This window comes from Heloderma suspectum, chromosome 1 (assembly GCF_057233095.1).
Source record: "Heloderma suspectum isolate Gila_16-S chromosome 1, 16-S_ref, whole genome shotgun sequence".
In the NCBI taxonomy this organism is placed as follows: Eukaryota; Metazoa; Chordata; class Lepidosauria; order Squamata; family Helodermatidae; genus Heloderma; species Heloderma suspectum.
In genome coordinates this window covers 288,699,281-288,717,396 of record NC_139458.1, presented here as the reverse complement: position 1 = coordinate 288,717,396, position 18,116 = coordinate 288,699,281, and the positions used below count along the sequence as shown (strand labels likewise).

The following is an 18,116-nucleotide window of genomic DNA, read 5'->3' as shown; positions in this document are numbered from 1 at the left end:
CAAGGAAGACAGAGAGGCAAAAATCACCTCTATTGCTCCTTCTACTCTGCCAGGTATCAGCCCAAAGAGCATAGGATACTCAGAGCACTTCGATATCAGAGTACTCCTTCAAAGGGCATAGGATTGCTGCCTAAATGCCCAATTGATACCCAATTGCAAGCCAAACCAAGTCAATGGAATGGTGAAATTGACTAGACTGGATGGCAGATAGCTCCTAGTCTGGTTACTTAACACTTCAAAAAGAGTTAGTGAATAGTGGAGCATTTTCCAGGGGGAAGGATAGGTTTGTATTTCTGTTTTGTTTTGTTTTTCATTGTGTAGGGCTACATGTGTGGAAGCCTTTCACATACTTAAAATAATTAGGGAAAAATCCTCTTAAAACAATTTCCCAACTTGCCCAGACATGGATGAGGTAGGGATGTTAATCATCATGCGTATTATCCAGAAGATGCTTCCAGTAATCACAGCAAAGTGTACATATGTATATTGAAGTAGTGCACGTTGATTGCTTGGAGGTAGGTTCTGCTTTTTCTTCAAAGCGCTACTGAAACCTGCAAAACCAATTTGATCAAAGACCATTGCAGAACACATGCAAAAGAGTAATACGTGTACCTTGCCACCAGAAATGACAGCCCGATAATAATTCTGCTTCCAACACTGTGACAAACTAGTATCTATACCGAACTTCACTTACCTTCCCCTCTCCCTGAAGTCATCATTTATTAGCAGACCCCACCTGATAGGTTAAAGTATCCCTTTTGTAATTTGTCAGTGTGAAGGCAAGTTACTCTTAATACAGCTTTCACATATGCCATCAATCATATATTTAAAAGCATGCACAAACGGGCCTTTGGGCTTTCTTCCATTTTTTTTAAAGCTATGACATTTTTACAGTCATGACAGTGAGGTGCTGTATGTCAGATTCTTTAATGGAAAGCTAATGTGCCTTCATAGCTGCGTGATAAACGACTCCACCATCTGGGCACAGCTTCATTGTTCATGGGAGGAATCCAGCATTATACATTTTCTGTCCAGATCCCTTTTACAAAGTTCTTCTCCCCCTCCCACCTCACTTTCATTTATACAGGCCGAGGAATTCCACTCTGTTGTACATGTTCTTTTGGAGTGGTTGGCTGAGGCTGAACAGGCCCTGCGTTTCCATGGCATACTCCCAGATGATGAAGAGGCTCTGCGTACACTAATAGATCAGCATCGGGTGAGTAAGATAACTTGAGACAATGCTGGCTCTTGAGACTAGATTTATGAAAAGGCAGGAGTAAAATAAAGCTATTTATGGCTTATTTGTATTTGGCAATGAAAACCAGTTTTCTTTCCTAGAAGTGAGAGCTCACAAAGCAGAGCCTTTCTACAGATTCAGCTAATTTAATGGTGACATTTTCCAGGAAGGATTGATTACTCAATCAACTAAAACACCTTAAAACTGAATTGACACATCCTCAATATACTATTCAGATATCACATATCACTGAATGTTTGCTTCCAAATCCATATTAAAGCTCATGCTATACATAGAGATGTAATTGTTAGATAATGGTAGACCCCATCATACCCCTTGGAGTCTTGGCATGGAGTACATCATAGGTATTTCAGTCTTCTATATCCAAACAGGAGAAATTCGGTGGGATTCTACTAGCCCATTCATTTTCTTCCTACTATTGCTCAGCCTCTGCTTCCTTGGTAGATCGTTGTTCCCTGTGATTTGAATACTCACTCTCCAGAAAAACACCAGCATGAAAGACCGCAAGAGAAAGGAATAAGCAGTGGAATAGTTGGTTTAATATTTACAGTGCCAAAGCTAGAGACCAGCTAGTGAGAGTGAAACCATTATGCCCTTCTAAAAGGCCTGCACAATTTATTACCTACCATGCCGGCTGTAGCCCATCAACCCATCCATGGCAGACCACAAGAAGTTCAATGTATGTCCTGTTTTTGCTGCTGCACAAGGCTGCATAAACTGGCTGTCAAGTACAGCAGGCCAAAATATCTGGAAAATGAGCTGTATTCAGCTGCTTTAAATGTCCTCGCTTACAGATGGTTGTAGTGAAGCCTGCATTAAGTTTGTGAACTGACACTGAAAGAAACACTCTAGAGGTATTTTATTTCCAGCAGTCAAACCAGGGGCTGAAGCATGAAAGGAAAAGTACTCAATTTAAAACATCTATTTATATATCAAACATGTTATACAAATGCACACATAAGTACATGAGTGTGTATGCACAGGTTTGGGGACAGGGAAGTGGGGAACTTTTACTGTTTTGTTTTATTTTGTTGATTCTAGTTCTCCTACAGTGGCTGCGGTAGTAAGTATACTTACTTGAAAGTAGTTTCCCTTGAAATACGTAGAGCTGATTGCCAAGACATTTAGCATCTTATATACTATGTTTGTATCTAGGAACAAGTGGATAAGAACAAGATAAGCTGAAGGGACATATTTTTGTTTGTTTGTTTACATTGATTTATGACAAAATTACATATTAAGGGAGTTTGTGACTTCTGTCAATGAAGTGGAGTGAGGACCGGAAAACTCACAATGCAATAACATCACATCATGTGTTTTTCTTTTACTGCATATTATGAGAGGAGGGGGAGACAAGGAGATCTGTGGCTGCTGTTTTTGTCAGCAGCCATTAATCTCTTATAATGTGTAGTTCTGCCCATAATTTCATTAAGATGGATCAAGCTTCTTCTTTTCCACTGGGGGGATCATTCCCTAAGAGGCGTTCCTCTCAGAATGCTCCTGCCAGCAGAAAGAGGGGGAAGGCAGTCTTAACTGATTTTCCCCCACCTGCAGCCCCCAGTGCCACTTTGTCCACTGTTCCAGAGAGTCCTCCAGAGCAGATGGGGGGGGGAGACAGGGGGGGGGGAAATCAGGGAAGATCATTGCCTCCATTCCACCAGCAGGATCCCTCTACTGGATCAGAAACCTCCCTGGATGGAAGAGAGATTCTGGATCTAACCTAGTAGTTTCAGTTGGATTTTTCTAAGTATATATTGGTTTCCCACCCACCCCCACCCCCCGGCAACACACACACTGTGTAACAGTGTATGTTATGAGTCAGGCCATTTTGTGAGTGTGCACATACTCCTCCAGCTCCTGGCTAGTCATCATGTGTCTGTTACCATACAGTGAGATCATGGAAAAGCTGCCAGAAGTTATATTGGTACTGAAGAAGAAGAAGAGAATGTCTTGTTTACTGTCATTTCTTCTGAACAGGCTCCAGATGGTTCTCTTTGGCTTTTTTCTCACCAAAGAAAAGGCGAATGTGCACATACACATGCACAAAGCCGTTCCCTAGGCTAAAACAGCAGTGCCTAACACTCACACAAATAATCTACAGCCATTGCTAAGATGTAAACAATTTAAAAATAATAATAATAAACTGTAAAGGCTGTGAATGAAGACATATTCTGACACAGTTTATAGTTTGGAAAACCTTCAAAAAGACTTCCATCCAATCCTAAATGTTTCGTGTAATATCAGAGTACCACTGCTTTTTTCTTTGTCATTGTGGAGAAAACGGCTAGTGGGGATCTTATCTTTTTGTATAACAACATTTTAAAAGTCTTGCCCCTCTTTTGTGAGGTGTTATTTTAAAAACAGTATGTGGTAAAATACCTGCATTACGAGTATCTAGGCAAACCCACTGCAAATATCTTCAAAAATATGTTTATCTTCAAATAATTTATCTTTGTTTTTGCAAGTAAGGCCAATATTTATGGCTTCTAAACTTTCTAACTGAGAACATTCCTTTAAGCATTATTAATGGTAAAAAAACCAACAACAACACATCTATCTTTATATTGTATGCCCTTACTGTGGTGTTACATTTTCAAATAAAATGAAGTTTCTTTAAAAAAAACACAATTAGGTAAGTTTGGAAAGTATTATAAACTGATCACTTTTCACTGTACATCATAGGAGATTGAAATTACTAACTGAATTAATTATGGCTATCCTTAGTGCATTTTAACTGATGAAACTCTATGTAGGTTTTTATTGATTGCATATTAAGGTAAATGCTGTAACCCATTTTCTTTTGATATAATAAATTATGCAATCTGCCAATTTTATTTACAAAATAAGATTATATCAGTCTACATATGAAAGCCTTTTCTTCTGAAAAACCTCAGATTTATATCCAATTAGCACTTTTTTAAAATTTGCACTTGATTTAATGGAGGTTGCATATTCTAGACAATTAAGATTGTACCTCTCTTTATGGTCCTTGGGCTAAAAGGTACAGTGGGTTAATGCATTAAACTATTTAAGAAAGGAATACATTAGCTTCCTGCTCTCTCTTCAGCCCAGCTTTCTTCCCTCATCCACTCCAATCTCTCATAAATCTGTTCTCTTGTAAAAAATGTTCTATATCCTCAATTTGCTTTCCAATTTCCAAATCAGTATAACTTGCTTTCATTGTTCTCAGGTGATATAGGACTTGTAACTTTTCGGGAGCATTTGTTATAACCGTTTTGGAATACTGACTTAGTTTTACAGAGGAGATTTCATCTTGCCAGTCAGTAGCTAAGACTGTAGTCATATGCACACTTACTTCTGAGTAAGTGCATAGTGGAGCTGACTTCAAACTAAACATGCATGGGATCACGCTGTCAACTTAAGAATGTAGTAAATACTAAAATAATTCCAGATATCCTGTGAAATCTCTTACATAGTTTAACACCTGACTTGATATACCTGTATCTAGTGTTAATTGCACAAAAGCATTATTGCTTCTGGAAATAGTTTAATGTAATAGGAAGCTATTCTTTAACAACTGCTGCTTCAGTTTTCCCAAATAAAAGAAATTGAGCATGCTGTCTTTAAATGATCATTTCATCTATAATCAGTTAAGTTTAAATAATTTAATTCCTGTTGATTAGAGGTTATCATTTTTCATGTTCTTGTTTTGGAGATTACAATGGTAAGATTTCCATAAATTCAACCCAAGAGCTAGAATAAAATTTTACAGGGGGGTGGAGGGTGGGAGAAGAGAATCAGATGTTTGGGAAAGCACCATCATGCATATAACAGAGTTTGGTATAATATGTGTTCAGCAACGTGATGTTCAGAGCTCAAGACAACCTGTAAACCAGAATGTCGAAGCTGTGGAATGTTTTGTGTCCTTGCTTCATAAAGTCGTGCTTCACAAATTATTACATCAGAGATGAAAGAACGGCATTGGTAGCAGGTGATGAGTACTTTGCTGCTCTTTATCACCGTGGTCATTTGTCTCAATAGTGTGTTCATGAAGAAGGTCATACTTTTAAAAAGAATCATTTTAAAAGAGTGTTAAAGGGTGGGACTTGCTCAGTGATCAAGCACATGCTTTGCACGCAGACGGTCATTTTCTCTTGAGCTGTGAGGAGCTGACTACCCTTGTAAGGGAAAGCTGAAATTCTGCTCCGGCTCAGATTATAACCTGACTGAAAAAGAATCTGGGGCCTCGGAATGCTCACTTCTTATCTGAGACGAGCACTACAGTGTTCCAAAGCTCATATCTGGGCCTGAGCCCTATGAGCTTCACTGACATCTCTGCTTGGCCCCTTTCTTCAGCATCCTTGTCTCTGAGCTCCCTGTCTCTTACGTTGCCCACATTCTGGGACCTCTTCCCACTCCTCAGCCTGCTCTTGTGTGAGACTTTAATTCTAGCCAAACTTCCCCTTCCTTCACAGAAGTTGGACTGCAAACTGTCTAGTTCCTCAGAGTAACGAAAGTTCCATTCAACCCCACCAACTTAGCTATTCAGTATCAAGCCTGTTACCACAAGCACAATACAATAGACATTCATTAATCATTTGTAAACAGTTTTCACTGGGTTTTTTAAATGCAGGGATTGATTCTGATGTCTTTTCTCAGATTAGAAACTCCCTTCTGGCACAAACAACAGATAAAGCATTTGAATTATGTATATATTAGTATGCATTAAGATTAATCCAAGAAGCAAGTATCAAAAAATGGCCCAGACTATTAATGACTCCCTTAAAAAAAAAAAAATTGATTGCTCTTTGCAAGGCTGACATGTAGCTGGATGATTCACATTTTACCTTCTTGAGTAGGAAAAATCTGGAATCAAGCCCCATTCTGTCTGCAAAGCCTGCCTTTCCTGTCCCTTCCCCAGTGGTTATTGCAGACAGAGAATGCTTCTGAGGTAAATGAACAGGAGCGGCAGCTCATTCCTTGGTAGAGCACTGCTCAAGGTGAGGGGAGAGCTGTCCTGCCATGTCTGCCTAGATGAGCCTACTAGGGAATAGAGAGGTAGAAGCAGGCTTGATTCCAGGCACCGAGAAGCTTATGTCCGAGGGTTTCCTTATCTTATTCCTTAAGAGCCAGTGTGGTGTAGTGCTAGAGTGTTGGACTAGGAGTCAGGAGATCAGGGTTCTAGTCCCCACTCGGCCATGGAAGCTCACTGGGTGACTTTGGGCCAGTCACAGACTCTCAGCCCAACCCACCTCACAGGGTTGTTGTTGTGAGGATAAAATGGAGGAGGAGGAGAATTATGTATGCTGCCTTGAGTTCCTTAAGGAGGAAGAAAGGTGGGATATAAATGTAATAAAAAATATAAATATTATCAGATGTGTGAATAAGCCCTCTCTTCCATCTCCCATTTGGTATAAAAAGTTGTTTCTCTGTCTCTCCCCAAAGTGATGCATTTTATTAGGCCAACATATCTTTATGTAAGAATATGCAAACTTTTTTGAGTGCTACAAGTAGGGGGGCTGTCTGTGTGTTAGCTGAGCCCCAGGAAGAGGGGGAGTGGGCCTCGGGCTGTTGTGCTGCCTCCCCACCATTCCATGCCCATAGGAAGAAAGAAAGAAGTGCACCAGGAAAGCCCATATTTGTTCCAAACCTTGTTAGCTAGAACCTGGTTTCTCCCTAGTTCAGTCAGTTACTTCCACAGTTCTGAGTGAATGGTCCCTAGAACTGTTCATGAGTAGATGGTGGTCCAATTAAAGATAGCCTCTTATATATGTCCTTAAACATCTACTGAATAGATCTACTCTGAGTAGTGTATGTAGCTGGGTTAAAGGATCAGTCCCCTGAAACATGTCCAGAAGTCAGTAACTTGTTGTAGCATCTGAATAATGTTTGATTAAATAAGCATGTGTGTCTGTGTTTCCTATAAGGTTATATCTATTATTAGTTTATGCGCTATGGACAGAATGCAGCATTGCACCAGTGGGGATTTGCCAAAGCAATGGGACTTCCTCCTGTAGCCTCCCCACCCAAATCTGCCCCAGAGGGTCCCTCAATCCTCTGGCACAGATTGGGGGGGAGTGCATGGAGGGCTGCAAGGAGGAAGGGGGAATTGCCCCCTTCCAGTTCTGCTGATGGAAGTAGTTACATCGGTGGAAGGGCTTCATTGGATTTCACCCTATACTGCAATGTTAATGAGTTGCAGGCTGTAGCATATATCTTATCTCTTAAGTTAGTCTTCAGTGTGCACTTGTTTTTAAAGTATTCTTAACTTTTCTTCTTAATGATGAACTTCCCTGTTTGATTTGCTCCTTCCCTGCCATTAAACCAGCTCAGGCACTGAATGATTCAGTGTAGGCATTTGTTCTCTTCGCCTTCGCCAGCAAACTCTGAAGTTACTTGAATTTCCCCTTTGAACCAGTGCCAGCACCTAATTGAAATCACTGTTTCTGCCTTAGGAATTCATGAGGAAACTGGAAGAAAAAAAGGCTGAACTAAATAAAGCCACAGGTATGGGAGAGGCCATCCTGGCTATCTGCCACCCAGACTCCATCACTACCATTAAGCACTGGATAACAATAATCCGAGCCAGGTTTGAAGAGGTCAGTCCAACTCAAACAGTTCTCTGTGGTACAATCAGTCTTTGACAGCTTGGAACACAACTAGCAATTAGCAAGGCAGTTACGCTGTGAGGAAATGATCCAGCTGTCCAGAGCAAAATGTTTAACATACCCATATTGTCATGTGTAATAGGCCAGTTTTTACTCTTCTTTCATGACTATGTTATGAGAAAGAAGTAAAAAGAAGTAAAACAGCGCCCATGTCAGTTTACATTCAAGGACAGTCTCTTGCCCTCCCCACAAAAGGGATGTTTGACTAAGAGGTTTTGCCTTAAAACAACCTAGTAACTTAACAACAAAGAAATCTATTGCCAGTACTTAGAAATAACGGTGCTCAATAACTACCTTCTTTTATGACCAGGTGTGTTAGCGCAACCTGTGTTTGCCTAATGCAAGAAAAGGGTCCATTTAACTGATAGTAATATGTCTGCTTCAAAGGTTGATGTTTGGAGGTGGATGTACATATCCGTCTCCTAAATTGTGTTCGGAAATGTAGGAAAAGTAACACACATCTGTGTATCGGAAACAACACACATCCTGAAGGCCTCTGAAAACTAAGTGTCTTTCCTAGAAACTATGCATGCATCACTCTTACTATACTGGACAGTATCCAGTGAGGCTGCTGGGCTCCCACTGATTCTGTAGCGCAAGGGGGACCCACCGCTAGTGCAAAGAGAGCTAGCCCTGGAAACAAGTGGAAACTCTCATTTCCAGATCAGGACAGGTCTGCAGAGCTCCCTTATGTGAGCTGCTTTGACCTGCCCTGTTCCAGAAATTAGTGTTCCCAGTTGCTATGTGAAGCACTAACGCTCAGTTGCACTAGCGGTGGGTCCCTCTGGCACTTGGGCAGCTCTGGATAGGGTCCACTGTGTTTAAAACACAGTCTTCAAAGAGTAGCATCAGCCATGAATGAACCTCAGTCATCACCTCCTTTGGCAAACAGTTACAGTATCTGATTATATCCAGTACAAGTAAACATGTACAATAACTGTATATACAATATAAATGATGTGCATCATTTTTAAATACAGAATTATTTGGGATTCATTGGTGGAAAGACCCACTGACCTGGTTCACACATCACGCTAATTCATGGTTTGTTTAACCCATGAGTTTTTTAATTATGGCTTGTCCTGATGTGCGAACACAGCCCTGTTAACAAACCATGATTTGTTAACCACAAACAACCCAGAAAGAGAGTCCATGGTTTGTTGCTGGATTGTGAACTTCAGGTTGTTTAAACCATGGGTTGTTCCACCAGGCTACAGAGACGGTGGGCAAGAGTGGTAAAAAAACCCAGCCATTCTACATTCCGGTACTACAGCACTGCAAGGGTATCTGGGATACAGGGAGGGAATGAATGAAAGAGGAGGGAAACAAACAACCCAGGGACTGAGAAAACAAACCATGGTTTGTTCTATTGTTTGCCAGACAAAGTGGTAGGGCAACAAACCATGGATTAACCATGGGTTAAATAAATAATGGGTTAGCATTATGCGTGAACCAGGTCACTGTGTACACCATAACAAAGATTCATTAATTGAAGATTATGAAAATGACATCACATGTCATGTTATACAGCCCTTTTGAGTTGCTCAAAATCCTTGATTTGCAATAAAAAGGCAGCAACTGTTCTGTTGGTCATCTGCACTTTCCTTTCTGCAGTGCAGAGTTTCAGATTGTACTCACAAAGCTCACCAGTGTAGTTGCTCACCACTCCTCAGATAATGAAGCCAAATTTGTTTTCAAGAGAGGGATGGAGGGCCAAAGCTCTGGGTTGATTGTGTAAATGAACAACTAATCTGGACATTATAATGGACCACTCTTCACTTCAAGGTGTTGGCATGGGCAAAGCAACATCAACAGCGATTGGCAGGAGCCCTGGCTGCCCTTATCGCTAATCAGGAGTTGTTGGAAGCATTATTGTCCTGGCTGCAGTGGGCAGAGACAACTCTTAATGAAAAGGATAAAGAGGTCATTCCACAAGAGATTGATGATGTCAAGGCACTCATAGCTGAGCATCAGGTAAGGGAACCATGGCTATGCCATAGCACTCCGACGATCAAGCTAGTCAATGTATGTATGTTTTAGAGTGGAGGTGTTGAACCTCTTTCAGCCTAAGGGCTGATTTTTATTTCAGAGATGCTCTTGGGGGTTGAATTCCAGTATTGGGTGGGGCCAACAGCAAAAGCCCCTTCATGGATCACTGCCTTGTTGTGGCGAAGGGGCTTGCGTAACTCAATGAAGCCATAAGCTATGCCGTGCAGGGCCACCCAAGACGGACAGGTCATGGCAGAGAGTTCTGACAAAATGTGGTCCACTGGAGAAGGAAATGGCAACCCACTCCAGTATTCTTGCCAAGAAAACCCCATGGAATGTATCACAAGGCTAAAAGAGATGACGCCGGAAGATGAGCCCCTCAGGTCGGAAGGTGTCCAATATGCTACTGGGGAAGAGCAGAGGGTATTTCCAAGTAGCGCCAGAAAGAGTGAAGCGGCTGGGCCAAACCCGAAAGGACACTCAGCTGTGGATGTGTCTGGTGGTGAAAAGAAAATCCGATGCTGTAAAGAAGAATATTGTTTAGGAACCTGGAATGTCAGATCAATGAATCAAGGTAAGCTGGAGGTGGTCAAACATGAGATGGCAAGATTGAACATCGACATCTTGGGAATCAGCGAACTCAAATGGACAGGCATGGGCGAATTTAATTCAGGTGACTATCATATCTACTATTGTGGGCAAGAATCCCATAGAAGAAATGGAGTAGCACTCATAGTCAACAAAAGGGTGGGAAAAGCAGTACTGGGGTACAATCTTAAAAATGATAGAATGATCTCAGTACGAATCCAAGGCAAATCATTCAACATCACAGTAATTCAAGTCTATGCCCCAACCACTGAGGCCGAAGAAGCTGAGGTTGATTGGTTCTATGAAGACCTACAACACCTTCTAGAACTAACACCAAAAAAAGATGTCCTCTTCATCATAGGGGATTGGAATGCTAAAGTAGGAAGTCAAGAAATCACCGGGATAACAGGCAAGCATGGCCTTGGTGTACAAAATGAAGCAGGACAAAAGCTAATAGAGTTTTGCCAAGAGAACATGCTGATCATAGCAAACACTCTTTTCCAACAGCACAAGAGGCGACTCTACACATGGACATCACCAGATGGTCAATATCGAAATCAGATTGATTATGTCCTTTGCAGCCAAAGATGGAGAAGCTCCATACAGTCAGTAAAAACAAGACCTGGAGCTGACTGTGGCTCAGATCATGAGCTGCTTCTTGCAAAATTTCGGCTTAAATTGAAGAACGTCGGGAAAACCACTAAACCGTTCAGGTATGACCTAAATCATATCCCTGATGAATATACAGTGGAGGTGAGGAATAGATTTCAGGGATTAGACCTGATAGACAGAGTGCCTGAGGAACTATGGACGGAGGTCCGTAACATTGTTCAGGAGGCAGCAACGAAATCCATCCCAAAGAAAAAGAAATGCAAGAAAGCAAAGTGGCTGTCTGATGAGGCTTTACAAGTAGCTCACGAAAGAAGGGAAGCGAAAAGCAAGGGAGAAAGGGGAAGATATACCCAACTGAATGCAGAGTTCCAGAGAATAGCAAGGAGAGACAAGAAGGCCTTCTTAAATGAACAATGCAAAGAAATCGAGGAAAACAACAGAATGGGAAAGACTAGAGATCTCTTCAAGAAAATTGGAGATCTCAAGGGAACGTTTTGTGCAAAGACGGGCATGATAAAGGACAAAGAAGGCAGGGACCTAACAGAAGCAGATGAGATTAAGAAGAGGTGGCAAGAATACACAGAAGAACTATACAGGAAAGATCTGAATGTCCCTGATAGCCATGATAGTGCGGTCACTGAACTTGAGCCGGACATCCTAGAGAGTGAAGTCAAGTGGGCCTTAGGAAGCATTAGTAACAACAAAGCTAGCGGAGATGACAGTATTCCAGCCGAGCTATTTAAAATCCTAAAAGATGATGCTGTTAAAGTGCTGCATTCAATATGCCAACAAATCTGGAACACTCAACAGTGGCCACAAGACTGGAAAAGGTCAGTTTACATTCCAATTCCAAAGAAGGGCAACGCCAAAGAGTGTTCAAACTACCGCACAATTGCGCTCATTTCACATGCCAGCAAGGTGATGCTCAAAATCCTACAAGCTAGGCTTCAGCAGTATGCAAACCGAGAATTACCGGAAGTACAAGCTGGGTTTAGAAGAGGCAGAGGAACTAGAGATCAAATCGCCAACATTCGCTGCATCATGGAGAAAGCAAGAGAATTCCAGAAAAATGTCTATTTCTGCTTCATTGACTACGCTAAAGCCTTTGATTGTGTGGATCACAACAAACTGTGGCAAATTCTTAAAGTGATGGGAGTACCAGACCACCTTACCTGTCTCCTGAGAAACCTGTACGAGGGTCAAGAAGCAACAGTAAGAACCAGACATGGAACAACCGATTGGTTCAAAATTGGGAAAGGAGTACGACAAGGCTGCATATTGTCACCCTGCTTATTTAACTTATATGCAGAGTACATCATGAGAAATGCCGGGTTGGATGAATCAGAGGTCGGAATTAAGATTGCTGGGAGAATTATCAACAACCTCCGATATGCAGACGATACCACCCTAATGGCAGAAAGCGAAGAGGATCTAAAGAGCCTCTTGTTGAGGGTGAAAGAGGAGAGTGCAAAAGCTGGTTTGAAACTCAACATTAAAAAAACTAAGATCATGGCATCTGGCCCCATCACTTCCTGGCATATGGAAGGGGAAGAAATGGAAGCAGTGACAGATTTTACTTTCTTGGGTTCCAAGATCACCGCAGACGGTGACTGTAGCCATGAAATTAAAAGACGCTTGCTCCTTGGGAGGAAAGCTATGGCCAACCTAGACAGCATAGTAAGAAGCAGAGACATCACCTTGCCGACAAAGGTCCGTCTAATCAAAGCTATGGTTTTCCCAGTAGTAATGTATGGCTGTCAGAGCTGGACTATAAGGAAGGCTGAGCGCCGAAGAATTGATGCTTTCGAACTGTGGTGCTGGAGAAGACTCTTACGAGTGCCCTGGACTGCAAGGAGGTCAAATCAGTCCATCCTAAAGGAAATCAACCCTGAGTGCTCATTGGAAGGACAGATAATGAAGCTGAAGCTCCAATATTTTGGCCACCTAATGCGAAGAGAAAACTCCCTGGAAAAGACCCTGATGCTGGAAAAGACTGAAGGCAAAAGGAGAAGGGGACGGCAGAGGATGAGATGGCTAGATAGCATCACGGATGCAATGAATATGAACTTGAGCACGCTCCGGGAGAGAGCGCAGGACAGGAAGGCCTGGCGTGCTATGGTCCATGGGGTCACGAAGAGTCGGACATGACTGAACGACTCAACAACAACAACAGCAAAAGGGCAGGGCCAGAATAGCCACATATTTTAGCTTAAAGGTCTTGCTTCCACTCATTAAGCCTGAGGAGAAGCATTTCAACTTTTTAGAATGGAGGAAAAATGGGTCAAAAGCTGGGAAACCACCGAACAATTGGTAGCCAGGGGAAAGGGGCTGTGGCCCTCTGGGGAATCCTGAAGCGATGGATTGGGACCCCAGGAGAGCCAGATTTGGCCCCTGGGCTTGAGGTTCACTAACCATGTTTAAGATGTTTGGGTGGAGCACAAGTTTTTGAATAAACAAAAATATCGTACTTTGGCCACACAATCCAACAAAGGCCAGTTTTAGTTCACAAATTCTTTAATGTTACATTTCTGTTTGTTTTTGTTGTACTATTGCTGTAGTCAAAGCAAAGAATAACAATAACAAGAAAAATAACCATCCTTCAAACTGATGCAGTGTGTTTAAAAAATTTGCTCTGTTATTTGTTGTTGTTCAGTGTCCGACTCTTCGTGACCCCATGAACCATAGCATGCCAGGCCTTCCTGTCCTGCGCTCTCTCCCGGAGCGTGCTCAAGTCCATATTCATTGCATCAGTGATGCTATCTAGCCATCTCATCCTCTGCCGTCCCCTTCTCCTTTTGCCATCAGTCTTTCCCAGCATCAGGGTCTTTTCCAGAGAGTTTTCTCTTCGCATTAGGTGGCCAAAATAGTTGAGCTTCAGCTTCAGTATTGTCCTTCCAATGAGCACTCAGGGTTGATTTCCTTTAGGATTGACTGATTTGACCTCCTTGCAGTCCAGGGGACTTGTAAGAGTCTTCTCCAGCACCACAGTTCGAAAGCATCAATTCTTCGGCGTTCAGCCTTCCTTATAGTCCAGCTCTCACATCCATACGTTACTACTGGGAAAACCATAGCTTTGATTATACGAACCTTTGTCGGCAAGGTGATGTCTCTGCTTCTTACTATGCTGTCTAGGTTGGCCATAGCTTTCCTCCCAAGAAGCAAGCGTCTTTTAATTTCATGGCTACAGTCACCGTCTGCGGTGATCTTGGAGCCCAAGAAAATTAAATCTGTCACTGCTTCCATTTTTTCCCCTTCCATATGCCAGGAAGTGATGGGGCCAGATGCCATGATCTTCGTTATTTGAATGTTGAGTTTCAAACCAGCTTTTGCACTCTCCTCCTTCACCCTCAACAAGAGGCTCTTTAGATCCCCTTCGCTTTCTGCCATTAGGGTGGTATCGTCTGCGTATCTGAGGTTGTTGATAATTCTCCCGGCAATCTTAATTCCGACCTGTGATTCATCCAACCCGGCGTTTCTCATGATGTACTCTGCATATAAGTTAAATAAGCAGGGCGACAATATGCAGCCTTGTCGTACTCCTTTCCCAATTTTGAACCAATCGGTTGTTCCATGTCTGGTTCTTACTGTTGCTTCCTGACCCTCGTACAAGTTTCTCAGGAGACAGGTAAGGTGGTCTGGTACCCCCATCTCTTTCAGAATTTACCAGAGTTTGTTGTGATCCACACAATCAAAGGCTTGAGCGTAGTCAATGAAGCAGAAATAGACGTTTTTCTGGAATTCTTTTGCTTTCTCCATGATCCAGCGAAAGTTGGCAATTGGATCGCTAGTTCCTCTGCCTCTTCGGAACCCAGCTTGTACTTCCGGTAGTTCTCGGTTCGCATACTGCTGAAGCCTAGCTTGTAGGATTTTGAGCATAACCTTGCTGGCATGTGAAATGAGCGCAATTGTACGGTAGTTTGAACACTCTTTGGCATTGCCCTTCTTTGGAATTGGAATGTAAACTGACCTTTTCCAGTCTTGTGGCCACTGCTGAGTGTTCCAAATGTGTTGGCATATTGAGTGCAGCACTTTAACAGCATCATCTTTTAGGATTTTAAATAGCTCAGCTGGAATACTGTCATCTCTGCTAGCTTTGTTGTTAGTCATGCTTTCTAAGGCCCGCTTGACTTCACTCTCTAGGATGTCCGGCTCACGTTCAGTGACCGCAGTATCATGGCTATCAGGGACATTAAGATCTTTCCTGTATAGTTCTTCTGTGTATTCTTTCCACCTCTTCTTAATCTCATCTGCTTCTGTTAGGTCCCTGCCTTCTTTGTCCTTTGTCATGCCCGTCTTTGCACAAAACGTTCCCTTGAGATCTCCAATTTTCTTGAAGAGATCTCTAGTCTTTCCCATTCTGTTGTTTTCCTCGATTTCTTTGCATTGTTCATTTAAGAAGGCCTTCTTGTCTCTCCTTGCTATTCTCTGGAACTCTGCATTCAGTTGGATATATCTTCCCCTTTCTCCCTTGCTTTTCGCTTCCCTTCTTTCCTCAGCTACTTGTAAAGCCTCGTCAGACAGCCACTTGGCTTTCTTGCATTTCTTTTTCTTTGGGATGGATTGAGTTGCTGCCTCCTGAACAATGTTACGGACCTCTGTCTATAGCTCCTCAGGCACTCTGTCTATCAGGTCTAATCCCTGAAATCTATTCCTCACCTCCATTGTATATTCATAAGGGATATGACTTAAGTCATACCTGAATGGTTTAGTGGTTTTTCCTACGTTCTTCAATTTAAGCCAAAATTTTGCAACAAGAAGCTCATGATCTGAGCCACAGTCAGCTCCAGGTCTTGTTTTTACTGACTGTATGGAGCTTCTCCATCTTTGGCTGCAAAGGACATAATCAATCTGATTTTGATATTGACCATCTGGTGATGTCCATGTGTAGAGTCGCCTCTTGTGCTGTTGGAAAACTGTTTGCTATGATCAGCATGTTCTCTTGGCAAAACTCTATTAGCCTTTGTCGTGCTTCATTTTGTACACCAAGGCCATGCTTGCCTGTTATCCCGGTGATTTCTGGACTTCCTCCTTTAGCATTCCAATCCCCTATGATGAAGAGGACATCTTTTTTTTGGTGTTAGTTCTAGAAGGTGTTGTAGGTCTTCATAGAACCAATCAACCTCAGCTTCTTCGGCATCAGTGGTTGGGGCATAGACTTGAATTACTGTGATGTTGAATGATTTGCCTTGGATTCGTACTGAGATCATTCTATTGTTTTTAAGATTGTACTCCAGTACTGCTTTTCCCACCATTTTGTTGACTATGAGTGCTACTCCATTTCTTCTAAGGGATTCTTGCCCACAGTAGTAGATATGATGGTCACCTGAATTAAATTCGCCCATGCCTGTCTATTTTAGTTCACTGATTCCCAAGATGTCGATGTTCAATCTTGCCATCTCATGTTTGACCACCTCCAGCTTACCATGATTCATTGATCTTACATTCCAGGTTCCTAAACAATATTCTTTATAGCATCGGATTTTCTTTTCACCACCAGACACATCCACAGCTAAGCGTCCTTTCAGCTTTGGCCCAGCCGTTTCACTCTTTCTGGCACTACTTGGAAATTCCCTCTGCTCTTCCCCAGTAGTATATTGGACACCTTCCGACCTGAGGGGCTCATCCTCCGGCGTCATCTCTTTTAGCCTTGTGATACGTTCCATGGGGTTTTCTTGGCAAGAATACTGGAGTGGGTTGCCATTTCCTTCTCCAGTGGACCACATTTTGTCAGAACTCTCTGCCATGACCTGTCCGTCTTGGGTGGCCCTGCACGGCATAGCTTATGGTTTCACTGAGTTACGCAAGCCCCTTCGCCACAACAAGGCTGTGATCCATGAAGGGGTTGCTCTGTTATAGTAGACCGCAAACCAGCACACATTTTAACAGTGCAGTTGATTGCCTTAGAGAGTAAAAATACTGAATGGTTAAAAAACAAACCCAGACACATCAAATAATATTATTTATTTATTTCTATACCACCCAATATCCAAAGCTCTCTGGGTGGTTCACAAAAACAAACCACAATACAAGGTAATAAAAAATAATATAAAATGTCTAACATGCAAAATTTAAAACAATTTAAACAGCTAAAATATGAACTGTAAGTTAGTATCATCTTGCATGTTTTATACATTATGCTTTCTGGTGTGTCTTAGACTGGTTGTGGCAGTATGTCTCCCCTTTGTACAGAAAAAAACCCTGAGTATCTCCCTTGTTGACAAGCAAATATATTAGAGACATTTCACCATTACTTCTTGTGAGATGAAATTAATATCCCTATTGGAGGAAACATGCAGTTCTGCTTTATTTTAATGTGAGAGTACAGGTCAGGAAGCCACTGCCTGTATTGTCATCCTGATGTACATGTTCATGGTAGACATGATAGTCAAGCTGCCTTTCAGGTGTTACATAGGCCAGCTGTATCCAACGCAGAGGTTAATGCAGATATCAGAAAAAGCAATGTGTGAAGCATACATTCTGTGTGCACATGAGGGATCTCACAGACCTCTGGATCAAGGCTGTTGTTTCCTTGGGTATATTGCAAATTATTCTTTTGCATTGTTCATCAAAGTGACCACCATTTAATTGCAGACCTTCATGGAGGAAATGACCAGAAAACAGCCTGATGTAGATAAGGTTACAAAGACGCACAAAAGGAAAGCAGTGGAATCTGGTCCAATCCAGTCTCATATTCCTGTACTGGATAAAGGAAGAGGAGGAAGTAAGTAATGATTTCATGGAGGGAAATGGGGAGCATGACATATAGTCATTAACCAATTATTTATAAACGGTTACAATACATTCTCCTACCCTTGTATCAGATAGGTTGGTTTTAACTTATTTTTTCTCATTTAAGAAACAAACAGGATAAGCTAGAGGTCAGCAACTTGTGGCCCTAAGGCCTAATCTACCTTCCTGAGGCATGCTGCCTCGACCCACAGATGTCTCTTCTGCCTACACACAGAACCATAGTATCTTTTAAAACCAGCATACGTATGTGCTATGTTATCTTCTGTTTAAATGGCTTTGAAAAGCATGAA

At 42.1% G+C, this 18,116-nt stretch overlaps 1 protein-coding gene across 1 annotated transcript in view; it reads left to right on the top strand.

Moving 5' to 3' along the window:
• The window catches only part of LOC146359210 (dystonin-like), a 422,334-nt gene that overhangs the window by 384,076 nt on the left and 20,142 nt on the right, over nt 1-18,116 (top strand). The window contains exons 91-94 of the mRNA XM_084826836.1: nt 1,088-1,216; nt 7,675-7,818; nt 9,673-9,861; nt 17,668-17,797. Of these exons, the coding sequence (XP_084682962.1) occupies nt 1,088-1,216; nt 7,675-7,818; nt 9,673-9,861; nt 17,668-17,797 (592 nt within the window). The remainder of the gene's footprint in view (nt 1-1,087; nt 1,217-7,674; nt 7,819-9,672; nt 9,862-17,667; nt 17,798-18,116) is intronic.